The sequence below is a fragment of the Rhinoderma darwinii genome, chromosome 2, assembly GCF_050947455.1.
Source record: "Rhinoderma darwinii isolate aRhiDar2 chromosome 2, aRhiDar2.hap1, whole genome shotgun sequence".
In the NCBI taxonomy this organism is placed as follows: Eukaryota; Metazoa; Chordata; class Amphibia; order Anura; family Rhinodermatidae; genus Rhinoderma; species Rhinoderma darwinii.
In genome coordinates this window covers 116,630,187-116,651,534 of record NC_134688.1, presented here as the reverse complement: position 1 = coordinate 116,651,534, position 21,348 = coordinate 116,630,187, and the positions used below count along the sequence as shown (strand labels likewise).

The 21,348-nt window shown below is 40.8% G+C and overlaps 1 protein-coding gene across 1 annotated transcript in view; it reads left to right on the top strand.

The window, feature by feature from the left end:
* The window catches only part of WNT10B (Wnt family member 10B), a 69,354-nt gene that overhangs the window by 19,922 nt on the left and 28,084 nt on the right, over nucleotides 1-21,348 (top strand). Inside the window, exon 2 of the mRNA XM_075850211.1 lies at nucleotides 13,663-13,821. Coding sequence (XP_075706326.1) covers nucleotides 13,739-13,821 — 83 coding nt within the window. The 5' untranslated portion in view covers nucleotides 13,663-13,738. The remainder of the gene's footprint in view (nucleotides 1-13,662; nucleotides 13,822-21,348) is intronic.

Genomic DNA, 21,348 nt, shown 5'->3' with positions numbered 1-21,348 from the left:
GTGCAGAAATGTTTTAAAAGTGAGAAGCTGAAGACATCTGAGCGGAAAACTGCAGAAATGGGTCGTGGCCGGGAGAAATCCATCATAGAGGTCTGGACGGGAGGGAGAAAAAAATAACTAGAATCTGAGACGTCACCGGTGAGTCACTTAATGTAAATGTTTAGTCTGCCTCTAATCAGTTCTGTAGTCACTGTATGATCTGCAGCGAGATGATAGGTGGTATGATAATTTTTTTTGTAAAACAGCATCTCATAGCATATTCTTACCATTGTTCGGGCCCAGCTGGGAGCTGTAGTTTTATGTCGTACAAACCTATACGTCAGGGGGTGCACTAAATTGAGCTGTATTTGTTCTGGTTTTGTATATATGCACTGAGCTTGGTTCTGGTGTTGTATTTATGTACTGATCTTGGTTCTGATGCTGTAGTGAAGTACTGAGCTTTGTTCTGGTGCTGTATATATGTATGAGCTTGGTTCTGGTGATGTATATATGTTCTGAGCTTTGTTCTGGTGCTGTATTTATGTACTGAGCTTTGTTCTGGTGCTGTATTTATGTACTGAGCTTGCTTCTGGGAATGTACATATGCACTGAGCTTTGTTCTAGTGCTGTATTTATGTACTGAGCTTGGTTGTGGTACTGTATATACGTATGAGTTTGGTTCTGGAGCTGTAATTATATAGGATATATTTATAATAACAAAATTGCACGGCAGATGGCATTGTTTTCATTTCATTGTATATTTAATGGGAACCGGTCTAGTTTTAACCCCTTGAACCACCACCTTGCGGTAATACATGACCTAACAATATTTCCAAATGTATGTTTTTTTCAGATGCAGCAAAATCTTTAAAATCCACTTTTAAAATGGCGCACACTATATGCTAATTACTCATTAAAGGGTCATGGGGCGGTGCCGCTATCCTGAAGAGTCACATAGTCCTGCCTCCAAACCCACCTTTCCATGTTTGATTGACATCCCCCTGGCTGAAACAACTTTTTCGGATGCGCCATTGCCTTGTGGCACTATACCCAAGGGGCGGGGGCTGTGTGGCACTATACACAAGGGAGGGGCTGTGTGGCACTATCTACTAGGTGGGCTTTATGGCACTATTTACAAGGGGAGGGCTGTGGCTCTATCTACACGGGGCTGTGTGTAGCGCAATCTACAGGGGTCTGTGTGTGGCACTACCTACTAAGGGGGTTTGTGCTGCACTATCTACTAAGGAGGGCTGTGTGGAACTATATACAAAGGTGGGGGCTCTGTGGCACTATATACAGTGGGAGCTGTATAGCACTATATGCAGGGGGGTCTTCATGACGATATCTACAAGGGGGGCTGTATGGCAATATCTACAAAGGGGAGGTGGGAGGCGCTATCTACAAGTGGGGTGTGACACTGAATATAGGCGGGGCTGTATAGCACATTCTACAGGGGGCACTATCTATAAGGGGGGCTGTTGTGGCACCTGGGGGGCCCCAGTCAAGAGTTTCCTATGGGGCCCAGTCTTTCCTAGTTATGCCCCTGGGTGTAATCTATAGACCCCCCAATATAACTGAGGAGATGGAAGGTCAGCTATATAAACAGATGGAGCGGGCTGCACAGGCTCGTACTGTAGTGATAATCGGAGATTTTAATTACCCAGATATTAATTGGTGTCATGGTTCGGCTTCAACTGCGAAGGGGAGAAATTTCCACAACCTGTTGGAGGAAAATTTTATGGGCCAGTTTGTGGAAGACCCGACTAGAGGTGACACTCTGTTGGATCTGGTAATTTCTAACAATGCCGAACTTGTTGGGAATGTCAATGTTCATGAAATCCTTGGTAACAGTGATCACATTATAGTTAAGTTTTACCTATACTGTAAAAAACAAACACAGGCTGGGAGGACAAAAACACTTAAGTTTAAGAATGTCATTTTCCCCAGGATGAGGGCTGCAATTCAGGACATAGACTGGGAACAACTAATGTTAAATAATGGGACAAATGATAAATGGGAAATCTTAAAATTATAAACAAATAATATTAAACCTCACATGGCTTACACCGTCTGTAAAAAGGGCAATATATGACAAAAAAAGGGCATTTGAAAAATACAAATCTGAGGGTACAGCTGTAGCCATTGCAAATTCTAAAGAGCATAATAAAATCTGAAAAAAGTAATAAGATCAGCAAAAATACAAAATAAAAGGCAGGTGGCCAAGGATAGTAAAACATATCCTCAAAAAATTCTTCGAGTATGTAAATGCAAAAAAGCTAAGGTCTACAACAAAAGAAAGAGCAGCTGATATAGCCAGTGCCAGTGCGGTTAATATATCAGTTGATATACTGAATTGGATGAATGTAGATATGGTCCAATCTAAATAAAATAAAATAAATGTTCACAAGGCCCCGGGACCAGATGGGTTACACCCATTCTTAAAGAGTTCTTAAAGAGCTTAGTTCAGTTATTTCTGTCCCCTCTTCATAATATTCAGTATTATTCTCTAGTGACTGGTAGAGTGCCAAGTGACTGGCGCAGGGCAACTGTGGTGCCTATTTTCAAAAAGGACTCTAGATCTTCCCGGGTAATTATAGACCAGTTAGCTAAACATAAATCGTGGGGAAAAATGTTTGAGGGGCTATTGAGAGACTATATACAGGATTTTCTGACAAAAAATAGTACTGTATATAGTAAGTGACAGCCAGCACGGTTTTACTAAGGACAGAAGTTGTCAAACCAACCTGATTTGTTTTTATGAAGAGGTGAGCAGAAGCCTAGACAGAGGGGCCACTATGGATATAGTGCTTTTGGACTTTGCAAAGGCATTTGACACTGTCCCTCATAGACGTCTCATGGGTAAATTAAGGACTATAGGTTTAGAAAGTATAGTTTGTAATTGGACTGAGAAATGGCTCAAGGACCGTAACCAGAGAGTTGTGGTCAATGATTCCTACTCTGAATGGTCCATGGTTATAAGCGGTGTACCCCATGGTTCAGTGCTGGGGCCACAGTTATTCAACTTATTTATTAATGATATAGAGGATGGGATTAATAGCACTATTTCTATTTTTGCAGCTGACACCAAGCTATGTAATATAGTTCAGTCTATGGAAGATGTTTGTGAATTGCAAGCGGATTTAAACAAACAAGGGGGTGGGCATCTAGTTAGCAAATTAAGTTTAATATAGATAAATGTAAAGTTATGCATCTGGGTACCAACAATCTGCATGCATCATATGTCCTAGGGGGAGCTATACTGGGAGAGTCACTTGTTGAGAAGTGTATTTGTAGATTATAAACTAAACAACAGCATGCAATGTCAATCAGCTGATTCAAAGGCCAGCAGGATATTGTCGTGTATTAAAAGAGGCATGAACTCGCGGGGCAAGGATATAATATTACCACTTTACAAAGAATTAGTGCGGCCTCATCTAGAATATGCAGTTCAGTTCTGGGCTCCAGTTCATAGTAAGGATGCCCTGGAGTTGGAAAAAATACAAAGAAGAGCAACAAAGCTAATAAGGGGCATGGAGAATCTAAGTTATGAGGAAAGATTAATAGAATTGAACCTATTAAGTCTTGAAAAGAGACGACTTAGTCCCCATGCACACGAACAAGCTTTTGCGGCCGCAATTCCCCCGAAAATCCACGGGTGAGTTGCGGCCCCATTCATTTCAATGGGAGCATGCACGCGACCGTGGTTTCCACGGTCCGTGCATGGCTCGGGAGCCTGGACCGCAAAAAGAACGGACATGTCTTATTACAACTGTATTTTGCAGTCCAGGCTCATAGAAAATAATGGAAACTCGTGGCCGGCCGACCCGAAAAACACGGCCGTGCACATGAGGCCTAAGGGGGAAATTATCAACTTATAAAAATATATAAATAGCACATACAAAAAATATGGTGAAATCCTGTTCCATGTAAAACGCCCTCAAAAAACAAGGGGGCACTCCCGCCGTCTGGAGAAAAAAAAGATTCAATCGGCAGAGGCGACAAGCCTTCTTTACTGTGAATCTATGGAATAGTCTACCGCAGGAGCTGGTCACAGCAGGGACAGTAGATGGCTTTAAAAAAGGCTTAGATAATTTTCTAGAACGAAAAAATATCAGCTCCTATGTCAATGTGCAGATATTTTTCCCTTCCCTTTTCCCATCCTTGGTTGAACTTGATGGACATCTCTGGGCTCAAATTAATTTTAATTTTTTTTACAATTATGTTAGAGAGTGTTGTTTGGTACAGCACTGATATGTTGCAGGTTTATCGTTAGCTCTCACTGATCTACTGAGAGCAGTAAAATGGCAACAGAGATTGTTTATAGTGTTTATAGGCGTGATGAGTCCATGCTGCCGACACGTTGCATGCTGGGACACAAGCAGTGCATGCCGGGAACTGTATGATCGGAAGAGCAAAACAACGAACACACAGAGATAAACAAACCTCTCAATGTAAACAAAAGAGAATAATGGTAAATTAAAAAATAAAAAATGTACAGTGAAGGAAATAAGTATTTGATCCCTTGCTGATTTTGTAAGTTTGCCCACTGTCAAAGACATGAACAGTCTAGAATTTTTAGGCGAGGTTAATTTTACCAGTGAGAGATAGATTATATATTTTAAAAAAAAGAAAATCACATTGTCAAAATTATATATATTTATTTGCATTGTGCACAGAGAAATAAGTATTTGATCCCTTTGGCAAACAAGACTTAATACTTGGTGGCAAAACCCTTGTTGGCAAGCACAGCAGTCAGACATTTTTTGTAGTTGATGATGAGGTTTGCACACATGTTAGATGGAATTTTGGCCCACTCCTCTTTGCAGATCATCTGTAAATCATTAAGATTTCGAGGCTGTCGCTTGGCAACTCGGATCTTCATCTCCCTCCATAAGTTTTCGATGGAATTAAGGTCTGGAGACTGGCTAGGCCACTCCATGACCTTATTGTGCTTCTTTTTGAGCCACTCCTTTGTTGCCTTGGCTGTATGTTTCGGGTCATTGTCGTGCTGGAAGACCCAGCCACGGGCCATTTTTAATGTCCTGGTGGAGGGAAGGAGGTTGTCACTCAGGATTTGACGGTACATGGCTCCATCCATTCTCCCATTGATGCGGTGAAGTAGTCCTGTGCCCTTAGCAGAGAAACACCCCCAAAACATAATGTTTCCACCTCCATGCTTGACAGTGGGGACAGTGTTCTTTGGGTCATAGGCAGCATTTGTCTTCCTCCAAACACGGCGAGTCGAGTTAATGCCAAAGAGCTCAATTTTAGTCTCATCTGACTACAGCACCTTCTCCCAATCGCTCTCAGAATCATCCAGATGTTCATTTGCAAACTTCAGACGGGCCTGTACATGTGCCTTCTTGAGCAGGGGGACCTTGCGGGCACTGCAGGATTTTAATCCATTACGGCGTAATGTGTTACCAATGATTTTCTTGGTGACTGTGGTCCCAGCTGCCTTGAGATCATTAACAAGTTCCCCCCGTGTAGTTTTCGGCTGAGCTCTCACCTTCCTCAGGATCAAGGATACCCCACGAGGTGAGATTTTGCATGGAGCCCCAGATCGATGTCGATTGACAGTCATTTTGTATGTCTTCCATTTTCTTACTATTGCACCAACAGTTGTCTCCTTCTCACCCAGCATCTTACTTATGATTTTGTAGCCCATTCCAGCCTTGTGCAGGTCTATGATCTTGTCCCTGACATCCTTAGAAAGCTCTTTGGTCTTGCCCATGTTGTAGAGGTTAGAGTCAGACTAATTAATTGAGTCTGTGGACAGGAGTCTTTTATACAGGTGACCATTTAAGACAGCTGTCTTTAATGCAGGCACCAAGTTGATTTGGAGCGTGTAACTGGTCTGGAGGAGGCTGAACTCTTAATGGTTGGTAGGGGATCAAATACTTATTTCTCTGTGCACAATGCAAATAAATATATATAATTTTGACAATGTGATTTTCTTTTTTTTTTTTTTATATAATCTATCTCTCACTGGTAAAATTAACCTAGCCTAAAAATTCTAGACTGTTCATGACTTTGACAGTGGGCAAACTTACAAAATCAGCAAGGGATCAAATACTTATTTCCTTCACTGTAGATAACGATATTCAGGGGGCATTAATAAATAAATTGAGAAGCGTTGCAGTGATTAAAAAAAACAAAAAAAGTATTGGAAAAATCCCTTTAACCTGAATGAAAAATGCCAAGCGCAAACTAAACTGTGTACTGAATTGGCACTGCCACTGATACAGATCCTGGCCTGGAAGTACATCTCCATTTGCACACTTTGTTATGCCCTGCCTGGGAGCACCTCAAATGTCAGCAATCTAAGGCCTCATGCACACGACCGTACCCATGTGCACGGCCGTGATTTCCGGGTCAGCCGGCCACGGAGTGACAGCCGCGAGCCGTCCGCTAATCGCGGGCTGTGCACATGGCCGCGGCCATTATTTTCAATGAGCCCGGACCGCAGAACACGGTCGTAATAAGGCTTGCCCGTTCTTTCTGTGGTCCGGGCATCGGGGCCATGCATGGACCGTGAAAACCACGGTCGCGTACATGGCCCCATAGGAATGAATGGGGCCGCAATTCTCCTGTGGATTTTCGGGGGAATTGCGGCCGCAAACGCACGTTCGTGCGCATGGGGCCTAACCCTCCAGGAACTTGGCTCCTCTTCTCCTAATGAAAGACGTCTAAGACTGACTTTGGAGGATGTATATGGTTCACCGTAATGGAGTAAGTCCATGAGACTGCAGCATTGTTTATGCTTTATGTTGATTTTTTTGTTGGTTGTCTTGTTGGAAATGTCTAGTATCCTGCTGTATTTGAGGTTTATTTGAGTAACTTTGTTGACAAGATGACCACTTGAAAAATAGGTCCCCTGCTCTTTGGTGTTTACTTACTGACAAAGATTAATCAAAAGTCCTACAAAGCAAAAGTAGGCTGGAAAAGTTGAGAACCAATCAGATTCCATCTTTCATTTCCAGAGGCAATTTGAAAATTGAAAGCCAAAATCTGATTGATTGCAACAACTCCATTTTTTCTTTGCACTGGTTTTTAAAAATATCTCCCAGAATGCCTTATTGTGTTTTTTTTTAGTCTCTTCAGCTTTATAATATGTACCATTATTTCTATATATCCTTTATACACCTTTATTTACCATGTGTCAAGACCATCCCTAAAAAAATCTTTATAAAAGAAGCAGACCCACTTCTGCTGAAAATGAACGAAGCCTGAGAAAGTCAGCCACCCGGTACTCGAATTCCCTATACATGCCCTTAGAGCAAACTATAGACAACCTCTATCTACACTGGTCTATATGGTACTTATGGGATTCAAGGCACACACTGACATCAATAGTCTATAGCCTGTTGATCGATGTGGAGAAGCCTTCTTGTGGAGAAGAATTTTAGGAAACATAATGCTGGTCCTTAATTTATTAGCCCAGGAAACCAGAGGTGCTACATGTGGAAACCAAATTCCTAGCTTTCACCATAGTTATACCAGAACATCTCCAGCTTTGGTGGTAACATGACATTGTGCACTTGTTGATCTAATGTATATGGTCACATTAAAATGTATTTATTTATGTATTTTATGTACTGCTGCATTCAGATTGTACCAGTATATGAAGAAGATAAGGAAGAGGGTAAAGTATAGGCCCATAGACTGCGTAATCTGTAATGCGACTGCGGGCCTGAGGCATTACAGTGAGAACATGTAATCAAATAGCCAGTATAATCGTCTCGTTTCTCACTCATGTGTATTCAGACATACACTACATTTTAGTTGTGAGATACAAAGCACAGCGGTAAGTAGTTAACACTAATATCCAGTGAAAGTGACGACCTTTCCACACATTGGCCACAAGGGGGCTTATCATTATAGGAGTGGGCTTCAATTGAAATGGTGCCCTGCTCACTCTTCACAGAAATAATTATAAAGGCAAATATTCTCATGCTAATTACCATTCTGGTGGCCAGCTGGTTTTAGACACAATTGTTAACAAACTACAGAAGATACTGTACTCCTTTAGTACAACTTTTTTATCCAGTGCTTTAGGGGGAAAATGGGAAAAGTTTATTTTTTTTGAACTTTTAATTATTTTTATGCTTTTTTAAAGCAAAAACACCTTTATTTTACTAATTTCTGCTTTTTTTATTAGTCCCCCTAGGGGACTTCAACCAGCGATCGCTTGCAATATATACTGCAATATTAATGTATTGCAGTATATCGTCTTTCTGACGGGCTTCTATTAAGCCCTGCCAGAGGCAGGACTTAATAGAACCACAAAGATGGCAGACCTGGGGGCTTTCATTAGGCCCCAGGCTGCCATAGCAACCATTGCCACCCCTCGATTGCATTGCGGGTGGTGCGATGAGCTGCTAGAGGGGGTTGCCCCCCTCTTTCTAACGATTTAAATGACGTGTTCGCTATTGATCGTGGCATTTAACGGGTTAAACAAGTTAAATGTGAACATACAGCCGACACCCGCATTGTACGGAGCGGGGTTCACTCCGTGAGCCCGCTCAATATGTCCCCTACCTGGCTATGAAGTGGCCATACTTCAAATGTCGGGAAGGGGTTAATTCAGGGCTGTAATGCAGCAGAACAGGAAAAACACAAAATTAATACCTTTGACCCGTGAATGCCAAATCTGCCTTTTCATTTAGTGATATAGGGATGGACAATTTATCACTGCAGAACTTGGCAGATGTGCTATCCAGGCAAACTGAGTAATAACCCCTAAGATGGGCCTGTTCACATCAGCGTTCGGGTTCCGTTCATCAGTACCATTCAACCTTTCAGAGGAACCGATGAACGGAAAGCCGAATGAAAACTATCGCTTCCATTTGCATTACAATTGATTTCAATGGTAATGCTTTAGTTTCAGTGTGATTCAGTTTGTTTCCGTTCCGTAAAGTTTCAGTTTTTTTCACGGAAACAATTATGTAGTTGATAGCATATTGTTTCCATGAAAAAAACCTGAAACTTTATGGAAAGGAAACAAACGGAAACATACTGAAACGGAAGCATTACCATTGAAAAGAATGGTAATGAAAACGGAAGCTATAGTTTCCGGTCGGTTTTCCGTTCATCGGTTCCTCTGACGGAAAGGTTGATCGGAACGGATGAACGGAACCCGAACGCTGATGTGAAAAGTATAATGGTGGTCCTTTTGTGCTGTCACTTGTAGAAAACAAAGAGTAATCAAACAGAATTAAGAAATAAGTAAACCGTTTTTTTAACAGCTAAGCAAGTTTTTGACTTCAAGTGGAAATCTTCCTTAGGCCCTGTTCACACTGAGGTTTTTTTCAGGCAGATTTTGACTTTGCGGTGTTTTTTACAGAGTTTTTCACACGTGGTCATTGAGCGCCGCAGGCAAAAAAAACGCTTTCTCTGCCTCTTATTGAATTCAATGTGAGGCGGTTTCGGACGTTTTCCACGCCAAAATCAGTGTCAACTGGGCCTTATATGAAGAATGTTTTAAGTTTGTACTTTCTGCAGATGAGGTATTAAACATGTTACCAGAAATATGCTGTTATTTTCCCAACATTAAAATAAAATATAGGCAATTAAAGCTTTAGCTTTATTAAAAACTTAAAGAGTGTCCTAGTGATCACTGCATATCACAGCTTTAGGCTGTTTATATGTATAAATGCAAATTTATGCCATGCTTCCCTGTATCGCAGAACGTTTAACTTGATAAACCAGACTTAGAACATATGAAAATTAAAAAGGTAAATTAAAAATGAATGCCACATAAAAAAATATTTCCTACTCATGAACTGTTCTGAAATGAGCTTACTATACATATGGATATCTGCAATACTACACTCAAACTACAGTACACGAGTCAATGGGTTTTTAGAAAACACCATTCACACACGGTGAAAAAAATTCTGTGCAAATTTGAGAGCAAGCTGTGGATTTTAAAATCTGCATTATGCTCTTTTTTACTGCAGATTTGTTTCGGATTTTGCCGTAGATTCCCCCGCTCTATTATGGGCGGTGAATTCCATAGCAAATCTGCTTGTAGATCTGCATGGTAATACATGTAGATTTACCGCAGTTTTACCGTTGGTTCCTTTATGGGCAAAGTATGAACCTAACCTAACAGCAGAGGTGTAGCAAACGTAGGGGCAGAGGTAGCACGCCTAGGCCCTGATGTCTGGGGGGCCCTAAATTTACTCTGCCATATAAGAAGACACTAATATTATAAGTGGCCCAAGGTAGGTGGGGTGCTCTGTTACAGATTTTGCAATGGCACCCGGGAGCTTCAAGTTACGCCTCTGCCTTAGGGTATGTGCACACACACTAATTACGTCCGTAATTGACGGACGTATATCGGCCGCAAGTCCCGGACCGAACACAGTGCAGGGAGCCGGGCTCCTAGCATCATAGTTATGTACGATGCTAGGAGTCCCTGCCTCGCTGCAGGACAACTGTCCCGTACTGTAATCATGTTTTCAATACGAGACAGTTGTCTTGCAACGAGGCAGGGACTCCTAGCGTCGTACATAAGTATGATGCTAGGAGCCCGGCTCCTTGCACTGTGTTCGGTCCGGGACTTGCGGCCGAAATACGTCCGTCAATCACGGACGTAATTAGTGTGTGTGCACATACCCTTACACTATCCATGGGAGTTGTCTCCCAGATGTCCACAGATCCTGAATGACATACCAATGCACATATATATCCCATCCAGGGTCTCTTGAAAGCTAGTTGACCTCTATTAGCACTGTAAGGGCACAAGTTAGTGTCACTCAGTATTTTAGGTCTATTCAACTAAAAACAACAGAATGACATACTAAAATCCTTTACACCGGAGGACAACACAGATATTTTATTTTCCAGGTAATTTGTATAGTTGGGTAGATCTATTTCATTGTTTTATTAGCCCTAGACAATAGATCATTCAAGGAAGACAGATATTCAGCCAATACAATGTTGCCCATTTGTTTTGGCCAATAATCTGTGGGCCTGCAGTAATAAAAGGATCGGCCTCATCCAATGAAAAAGTTGTAATTGATCACCAAATTTCTTGGATGTGCTACACTTTTCGATAGTTGGGTGCCCTTTTTGACTTGTGTCATATAAATGCTTAATTCAGTTGTTTCCATCTGCATGACAGATCTGGAAAAAATTGGTTAGTTCTCATTGACATTATGTTTTTCCTATTATCATTTGGCGAATATATTGGAATGTTTTTTTAAAAAAAATGTGAAAAATCTGTGGCCAGTATTAGCTGTTTTCTAAGCAAAATGTAAGCTGAGAATCAGAGCATACATGTTTTTGCTGCATTAGAATTCATCCGCTTGCTTAGTCATGTTTAGAAATGCAAAGGGCTAGCAGATACACAGCTCCAGGTATCGAAAGTGTCCTGCCAGCAATTTTAAAAGGTTAAACATGCATTCATCAGAGGACTGGAAAAATAAATACAAATCTCTTAAATCCTCTAAAAACTTCCTTGTGTGTTATTTTTTATCATTTCGTGTGCAAGCTTTCAAATTCTACCTTGTCTGAATCCTAAGTGCTAATCTGTACAAGCTGAACTAACTTTTTACCCTAGGAAGTCTGAATGTCTTTCTGCTTTTCCGTTTTTTTCCTTCCTAATTTTTAATTTTTTTCTTAAAGACAAACTAAGTATCAAACTTGATTCCTAAGCAACAGGAAAATGAAAGTTTTAGTGTTGTTTTTTATAGTTGCTTTCATATACAATATCCAAAAGTAGGTTTACATTCATTTTTTAGATCTGTCATGAGAAACAGACTTCCCTTTATACAGAAGGGTGTCTCCTTTTGTGACATAGAAACACTAACATCGGTTTGGCACATTATATTAAAAATAATTAAAGGTATTTATTTATGCCTGCGCAGGTTACAGAATCACCAATACATGTGACCTAAGAGGTCACATAACAGTGTTAAAGGGTTATGTCTCCTGATAGCGTCATATTCTCAGCCGGTGCAAGTAGATCATGCAGGAACACACCTCTATAAAAATAATTCTGTCTTCCATGTCAGGACTTCTTTAAATCATAACTATCATTTAAAAAAATGACAATTCCTCCTTAGGCACTTCTAGATGTACTGTATATTAGATGTAATACAGCAGAAATGTCTAACCTGTGTTTTTTTTTCCTCCCTCTGCTGTTTTGTTAAAGCACATTTTAACTCTCCATACTACCTGAGTGTGCAGACTTTTCTTCATGTGATTGTCAGTGCTGTGCTGTGTGTTGTGAGCCAATCAGATGTCTCTGATGCTCCCTCTCCCCCTAATGCGGTTTCACTGAAACATTGAATTTGCAGCTGCATCCCCCTCCTCCCTGTTTTTTGTTTACTGTTTTATACTAGATAGATTATTTTTTGTGGTTTCTGAACATTTACAGAGAGCCTGCTGGCAGGGAAAGGGGACTACAGGCTACAAGTAGATTAAGAGGATGCCACTTTCCACTAAATATATATTACAAAATGTCCTGTATTCATTTATGACAACATGTATGCTTTAAAGGCTATGTAAACCTTTGAGCACATTTTTTATTATAAAATAACATATTGGAGGATTTTTAGACAACTTTTTTATTCGTTTTTATGTAAGAAAAAATTGCCTTTTTGAGATACAGCTTCTATGTATCCTGGATATTGCGTTCAAACCCGAATCCGTCGGGTCAGCAGAGGTGACGGTTTCGGTGACAGCAGGTTCATGACTTAAATGTGAGCGATAACAGGTGAATCCTGCACGTCAGAGACACGCAGGACCCACTGCCACTGGAACCGTCAGCCACGCTGACCAGATGTTGGGTTTGAGCGCAAGCTACAGCTTCTATGTATCCAGGATACATAGAAGCTGTATCTCAATAAGTAAAAATCCTCTAATATGTTGCATTATAGAAAAAAAAATGACCTTAAAGGTTTACATAGCCTTTTCAGCTTTCCTACCTGACATGTTTTGATATTTTTCATATTTACGCTAAATAGTGCATGACTCCTTGTTTCTCTTGTGTTTACTCATGTTTGTAGTTTGAAGCCAATAATATTGAAATGATACATCATTTCTTTTTTAGTTTATAATTTTCTATATGTCATCATATGGTGGTATTTCCAGGACAAATATTAATTTTAATGTAAGTCTTTAGAATGTTTTATCAAAAATAGGTATAAAAGTTTAGCAATCATATACTTAAATTATCTCTATATCACATGACAAGGATAAATGTCCTATGTCATTTTTCTGATCATGAGATGTTAAGGGCAGGAGTGGCAAAAAAAAGGGAAAAAATGTAGAATAGTGACTTTTGTACAAAACTAGATAGCGACATTGGCTATTTCATGGCTCGCAAACTAAACTTAAAATCAGCTAAATTAAATGTTTTGAAATTAATATTCCGAAAGTCAATGAAATTGCAGGATTTATCAATCCATAAATGTTGCCCCAGGACTGTGAGATGCTGAGTTGATCACAATGCTTATATTTAGTTGTGGGGTCCCCTATATGTCCAGGTAGATCTCAAGTCCATTAGGTTTACTCCTTTTGGGTTTCCTACATCTCTAAACTGTGCAGTTTAGCATCCTATAGATTTCTAAAATTGCGTTCCTTTTGTGTACTTTCCTTGTTTGCTGGTTACTTATAGTATATAAAAAAATTTACATTACTGCCAAACTGACATTGTTTTGTCTTTAATAGGCTCTAAGATTGGAGAAGAGGGAGCCTCTGGGCCAGGAGATGAAGAAAGAGCCTCACTGTCTGACACAGCTGTCCAATGAAAGGTCAGAGGATGGCCTGGGACATTCATACAGGGACCTGGCCCTGGATTCTTACCATCTCCATATGGCTCTGCAGCCGGTAATTTTTTTTTCTTTTTTGCATGCATCGATTTAATTCAAGGGGTTGTCCAACGACAGAAAATGTTCCCAATTGGTTAGGAAATGTAAAATAGAGACACTTACTAATATACTTTCACTTTTGAAACTGCAAGGATGTCCAGATTTCCATGCCCTGTGACGGGGTCCCAGAAGTGGAGCTTCTCCCCTTAGCCCCTGACCCCCCCCCCCCCTCTCTCTCTGTGTGTCAGTGATGTGATAAAGAGGCTGGCTGCCTGGCTTAGTTCATTAGAAAAGCCAGACCCTTCTCTGTCACAGCTAATACACAGAAGCTCTATGTCCAGTTTGCAATTGTTCCTTTTCCTCCATATCTGTTCCCCCTTGACAATCAGCACAGAGTTATCTGCTTTCACTGTGAGCCGTGCACAGCAATAATAATAAAGATGGCTCATGCTGAAAACAGATAGCTTTGTTCTGACAGTCAAGGGGGGAAAGGGAGCTTACATATAAGGAAAGCAGGAGAAAAAGGAACAATTGCAATCTGGACATAAAGCTACTGTGTATTAGCTGTGACAGAAAAGGGGCTGGTTTATAATAATAATAAAAATATAATTTATTTAACTAGCACCAACATATTACGCAGCACTTTATTATTCAAAAGGAACATGTACAGACAATATCAGACATTACATAGTTGCAAAACTAATTTATTCAAACAAGAGGAGTGATGACCCTGCTCACAAGAGCTTACAATCTATGAGGAAATAGAGGAGACTCAAAATGTAAAATCTGCTTGTTCAGTACAATGGTCCAGCCATCTTTTATACACATGGGGTAGTACGCATAAAGCTGCATGAGCCATTCACCAGCATTATCTGTGTGTGTGATAGTCATGAAATGCATTAGGGTGCAAGGAGTGTAGGCAGAGGCGTAGCTAGGTTCTCCAGCACCCGGGGGAAAAGATTCAGTTTGGCGCCTCCCCAACCTCTTTCCTGACATCTCCTTCCCCCTCGCCATGTTTGTTTTCTCTACCAATCAATAATGTGTCATTTCTTTTGCAAATTTTTTTTATGTAACTCGAGCATAAAAACATTTGTACATTTTACAAGCAATATAGTTCTATACACAACACCAGAACCAAGCTCATTACATATATACAGCACCAGAACAAAGCTCATTACATAAATACAGCATCAGAACCAAGCTCAACACATATATACATCCCAGAACCAAGCTCAGTGCATATATACAGCTCTAGTACCAAGCTCTGTACATATATACAGCACCAGAACAAAGCTCATTACATATATACAGCACCAGAACCCAGCTCATTACATATATACAGTACCAGAACCAGGCTCAGTACCTAAATACAGCTCCAGAACCATGATCATTACATATATACAGCACCAGAACAAAGCTCAGTACATAAATACAGCTCCAGAACCAAGCTCAGAACATAAAAACAGCCCCAGAACCAAGCTCAGTACATATATATAGTACCAGAACCCAGCTCATTACATATATACAACACCAGCACAAATACAGCTCAATTTATGGCAAACCCTGCCGTATAGGTTTGCACTAAATTGTTTCCACAAAATTGCTGTTTCACAAAAAATAAATCATATCATAATCATACCACCCATCATCTCGCTGCAGATCATACAGTGACTACAGTTCTGATTAGAGGTAGAATAAACATTTATATTAAGTGACTCACCAGTGACGTCTCAGATTCTAGTTCTTTTTCTCCATCCGGTCCAGACCTTTATGATGACTTCTCCCAGTCACAGTCCATTTCTGCAGTTTGCCGCTCAGATGTCTTCAGCTTCTCACTTTTCAAACATTTCTACACCTATAAACCAAGATAAAGTTCTCATTATACCCCACACGATGCCCCTACATATAATAGCGCCATACACCGTGCCCCCTGTAGATAGTGCCTGCCATAGAGCCCCCTATAGATAGTGGCCCCGATAGAGCCCCCCATATAGCCCACCCCTGTATATAGTGTCCCACATATAGCTCCCCTATAGTGCTCCACAGATAGCCCACACCTTTATATAACCCCCCTGTAGATATAGCCCACCCCTGTATATATATAGTGCTCCACATATAGCCCACCCCTGTATATAGTGCTATACAGATAGCCCACCCCTGTATATAGCCCACCCATGTATATAGTGCTACACATATAGCCCACCCCTGTATATAGTGCTCCACACATAGCTCACCCCAGTATATAGCCCCCCTGTAGATAGAACCACTTGTAGATAAAGCCCCCTTGTAGATAAAGCCACCCCCCATAGATAAAGCCCCCCTGTATATAAAGTCACCCCCCGTAGATGCCACACACTTTTTTATTCATGCGAATTACGCCTGAAAAGACGGCTCCAATACGTCGGCAAACATCTTCCCATTGCTTGCAATGGGTCTTACGATGTTCTGTGCAGAAGAGCTGTTATTTTACGCGTCGCTGTCAAAATACGGCGCGTAAAATGACGGCTCGTCAAAAGAAGTGCAGGACACTTCTTGGGACGTTTTTGGAGCTGTTTTCTAATAGACGCCAATGAAAACAGCTCCAAAAACAGTTGTAAAAAACGCTGCGTAAACGCCGCGACATACGCGAGTTGCTCAAATAACGTCTGAAAATCAGGGGCTGTTTTCCCTTGAAAACAGCTCCGTATTTTGAGACGTTTTTGACTCTGCGTGTGCACATACCCTTAGGGTGTGTTCACACACAATCGCAAAATACGTCTGAAATTATGGAGCTGATTTCAGGCGAAAACAGCTCCTGAATTTCAGACGTTTTTGCATGTACTCACGTTTTTCGCAGCATATTTTACTGACGTACACTACCGTTCAAAAGTTTAGGGTCACCCAGACAATTTTGTGTTTTCCATGAAAACTCACACTTATATTTATCAAATGAGTTGCAAAATGACTAGAAAATATAGTCAAGACATTGACAAGGTTAGAAATAATGATTTTTATTTCAAATAATAATTTTCTCCTTCAAACTTTGCTTTCGTCAAAGAATGCTCCATTTGCCGCAATTATAGCATTGCAGGCCTTTGGCATTCTAGCTGTTAATTTTCTGAGGTAATCGGGAGAAATTTCACCCCATGCTTCCAGAAGCCCCTCCCACAAGTTGGATTGGCTTGATGGGCACTTCTTGCGTACCATACGGTCAAGCTGCTCCCACAACAGCACTATGGGGTTGAGCTCTGGTGACTGCGCTGGCCACTCCATTACAGATAGAATACCAGCTGCCTGCTTCTTCCCTAAATAGTTCTTGCATAATTTGGAGGTGTGCTTTGGGTCATTGTCCTGTTGTAGGATGAAATTGGCTCCAATCAAGCGCTGTCCACAGGGTATGGCATGGCGTTGCAGAATGGAGTGATAGCCTTCCTTATTCAAAATCCCTTTTACCTTGTACAAATCTCCCACTTTAACAGCACCAAAGCAACCCCAGACAATCACATTACCGTCGCCATGCTTGACAGATGGCATCAGGCACTCTTCCAGCATCTTTTCAGTTGTTCTGCGTCTCACAAATGTTTTTCTGTGTGATCCAAACACCTCAAACTTCGATTCGTCTGTCCATAACACTTTTTTCCAATCTTCCTCTGTCCAATGTCTGTGTGCTTTCGCCCATATTAATATTTTCCTTTTATTAGCCAGTCTCAGATATGGCTTTTTCTTTGCCACTCTGCCCTGAAGGCCAGCATCCCGGAGTCGCCTCTTCACTGTAGATGTTGACACTGGCGTTTTGCGGGTACTATTTAATGAAGCTGCCAGTTGAGGACCTGTGAGGCATCTATTTCTCAAACTAGAGACTCTAATGTACTTGTCTTGTTGCTCAGTTGTGCAGCGGGGCCTCCCACTTCTCTTTCTACTCTGGTTAGAGCCTGTGTGTGCTGTCCTCTGAAGGGAGTAGTAAACACCGTTGTAGGAAATCTTCAGTTTCTTGGCAATTTCTCGCATGGAATAGCCTTCATTTCTAAGAACAAGAATAGACTGTCGACTTTCACATGAAAGCTCTCTTTTTCTAGCCATTTTGAGAGTTTAATCGAACCCACAAATGTAATGCTCCAGATTCTCAACTAGCTCAAAGGAAGGCCAGTTTTATATCTCCTCTAAACAGCAAAACTGTTTACAGCGGTGCTAACATAATTGCACAAGGGTTTTCAAGTATTTTCTAATCATCCATTAGCCTTCTAACACAGTTAACAAACACAATGTACCATTAGAACACTGGAGTGATGGTTGCTGGAAATGGGCCTCTATACACCTATGTAGATATTGCATTAAAAACCAGACGTTTGCAGCTAGAATAGTCATATAGCACATTAACAATGTATGGAGTGTATTTCTGATTAATTTAATGTTATCTTCATTGAAAAAAACTGTGCTTTTCTTGCAAAAATAAGGACATTTCTAGATGTCTATGACCCTAAACTTTTGAACGGTAGTGTATTTGGAGCTGTTCTTCATTGGAGTCAATGAAAAACGGCTCCAAAAATGTCCCAAGAAGTGACATCACTTCTTTGACACGGGCGTAAATTTACGCGCCGTCTTTTGACAGCGATGCGTAAAATTACACCTCGTCTGAACAGAACATCGTAAGACCCATTGCAAGCACTTACCTGCAAACGCCGATGCTGCTGCAGAATCAAATGTAGCCTCTGGTGCCGATGTGTCCTCGCTCGTCCGACACGATGCAGGACCTGGGGCAGGAAGTGAGTGACGTCACAGCGTGATCTCTCGAGAACACGCTGTGTCTGTGCACTGCCAGAAGCTGGGTGGTAACGAAGAGAAGTGGATGATGCTGATTCGTCAGCATCATACACTCCCATTCACAACGCCCAGCTAGTAAAAGAAGTAAAAACGCCCCGATGTACGCACATAATACACGCCCAGTTGTACTTTTACTTTAAACACGCCCAGTTGTACTTTAGAAAGCCTCATTTGCATAAATATAAAAATGGTCATAACATGGCCAAAAATGCTCGTTTTTAAAAAAAAAAAAACGTTACTCTTATCTACATTGCAGCGCCGATCTGCTGCAATAGGAGATAGGGGTTGCAAAATCTGGTGACAGAGCTTCTTTAATGATGTATAGAATTTATTATAGAGCTGGTCTTCATCCCTCAATCCCATTTGGTGGTTCTCAAACAAAATAGACTAAAACTAACCAGGTGGTGTTTATTAAACATATAGAGTGTTGCAGGGGACCGTTCACCCTGTTTCCCGCTGGTATAATATACTGAACACAGCCGAGCTAACAACTTACACACTGAATAAGTGTTATATTTGAACACCATATTAAGTATGCAGAAGCATCTTTTTTAAAACGAAATAAAGTTTTTTGTTTTTGTTACATCGCTATTCCCTATCTTTATCCCTTTCCCTCATACATAGACTTGAATTCGGTGGTGTACACCTGATGTAACAACACAAGTGCATCCCTATGGATACTTTTCCATATATACTCCTTGAGCGAATCCCCGTTGCTGACTCTGGCCGGGGATTCCGCTCCAGGAGGAGCCACTGACATCAATGTCCATATATGGACTGTGACCTCAGGGGTTTCCTCTAGGAGCGGAATCCCCAGCCAGATCACTCAAGGAGTAGCCACTAATTCTGAAGCAGGGAACTATCAGCTCCCTGCTTAAGAATTAGTTCAGATCGGAGAGAGATCCTCCGCTCGCCGAAGACTCCTCGGACACAGCGCTACATTAAGCGCTGTGCTCGGGGAAGCCCTTGACACTACTGTCCATATATGGACAGTGACGTCAGTGGCTAATACTTGAGCAGAATCCCCGTTGCCGACTCTAGCCGGGGATTCCGCTCATAAATGGACAGTACCGTCAAGGGCTTCCCCAAGCACAGCACTTAAAGAAGCGCTGTGCACGGGGAACCCTCGGCGAGTGGAGGAGCTCCTTTTGCTCATCCGCTATGAAATAATTCTGAAGCAGGGAGCTGATGGTTCCCTGCTTCAGAATTAGTTTGACAGCAGGACATACCCCTGGCCACCCGGGACAGCGGGACACCGCCCGGAATCCGGGACTGTCCGGCTGAATCCGGGACGGTTGGGAGGTATGAGATAGATAATAGATAGATAGAAAGATATGAGATAGATAGATAGATAGATAGATAGATAGATAGATAGATAGATAGATAGATAGATAGATAGATAGATAGATAGATAGATAGATAGATAGATAGATAGATAGATAGATAGATAGATATAATAGATGGATATGAGATAGATAGATAGATAGATAGATAGATAGATAGATAGATAGATAGATAGATAGATAGATAGATAGATAGATAGATAGATAGATAGATAGATAGATAGATAGATAGATAGATAGATAGATATGAGATAGATAGATAGATAGATAGATAGATAGATAGATAGATAGATAGATAGATAGATAGATAGATAGATAGATAGATAGATAGATATGAGATAGACAGATAGATAGATATGATATAGACAGATAGATAGATATGAGATAGACAGATAGATAGATAGATAGATAGATATGAGATAGATAGATAGATAGATAGATAGATAGATAGATAGATAGATAGATAGATAGATAGATATGAGATAGATAGATAGATAGATAGATAGATAGATAGATAGATAGATAGATAGATAGATAGATAGATAGATAGATAGATAGATAGATAGATAGATAGATAGATAGATAGATAGATATATAAAGTCCAAATACAATGTCAGCCGCACAGCCTTGTAAATCGTAGGTGGGTGCCGACCTGCCCAGGTCAGGGCTAACAGACCTGCTGTAGTAGAATCCAAAAATCAGGCAGCACTCCAAGGTATAAGCAAGGTAGAAAAAGGTGCTTTATTGGTCCATATACACACGACGTTTCAGCTCAACACAGGAGCCTTTCTCAAGTGAGAAAGGCTCCTGTGTTGAGCTGAAACGTCGTGTGTACAGTGGAGGAAATAAGTATTTGATCCCTTGCTGATTTTGTAAGTTTGCCCACTGTCAAAGTCATGATCAGTCTAAAATTTTTATGCTAGGTTAATTTTACCAGTGAGAGATAGATTATATAAAAAAAAAAAAAAAAAGAAAATCACATTGTCAAAATTATATATATTTATTTGCATTGTGCACAGAGAAATAAGTATTTGATTCCCTACCAACCAGTAAGAGTTCAGCCTCCTCCAGACCAGTTACACGCTCCATATCAACTTGGTGCCTGCATTAAAGGGAATGTGTTGCCAGCAAAACATGTTTTTAGTTAAACAATTAGTGTGTAGGTGATTAAACATTGTTCTAATTTTTTTTATTTTTTCCACGAGTCAGGAAATATTATAAATTGGATTCAATTTATAATATTTCCCAGCACTGGTCACTAGATGGAGCAATTCCCAAAATTGCAGCATTGCATGTGGTAAAGCAACCACATTGCTTTATGCTGCAAAATTGGGAAAAAATCCCTCGCTCTAGTGAGCTCTCAGAATCCCCCCCTCCTTTATCCTGGCTAGTGCCGGGAGAAA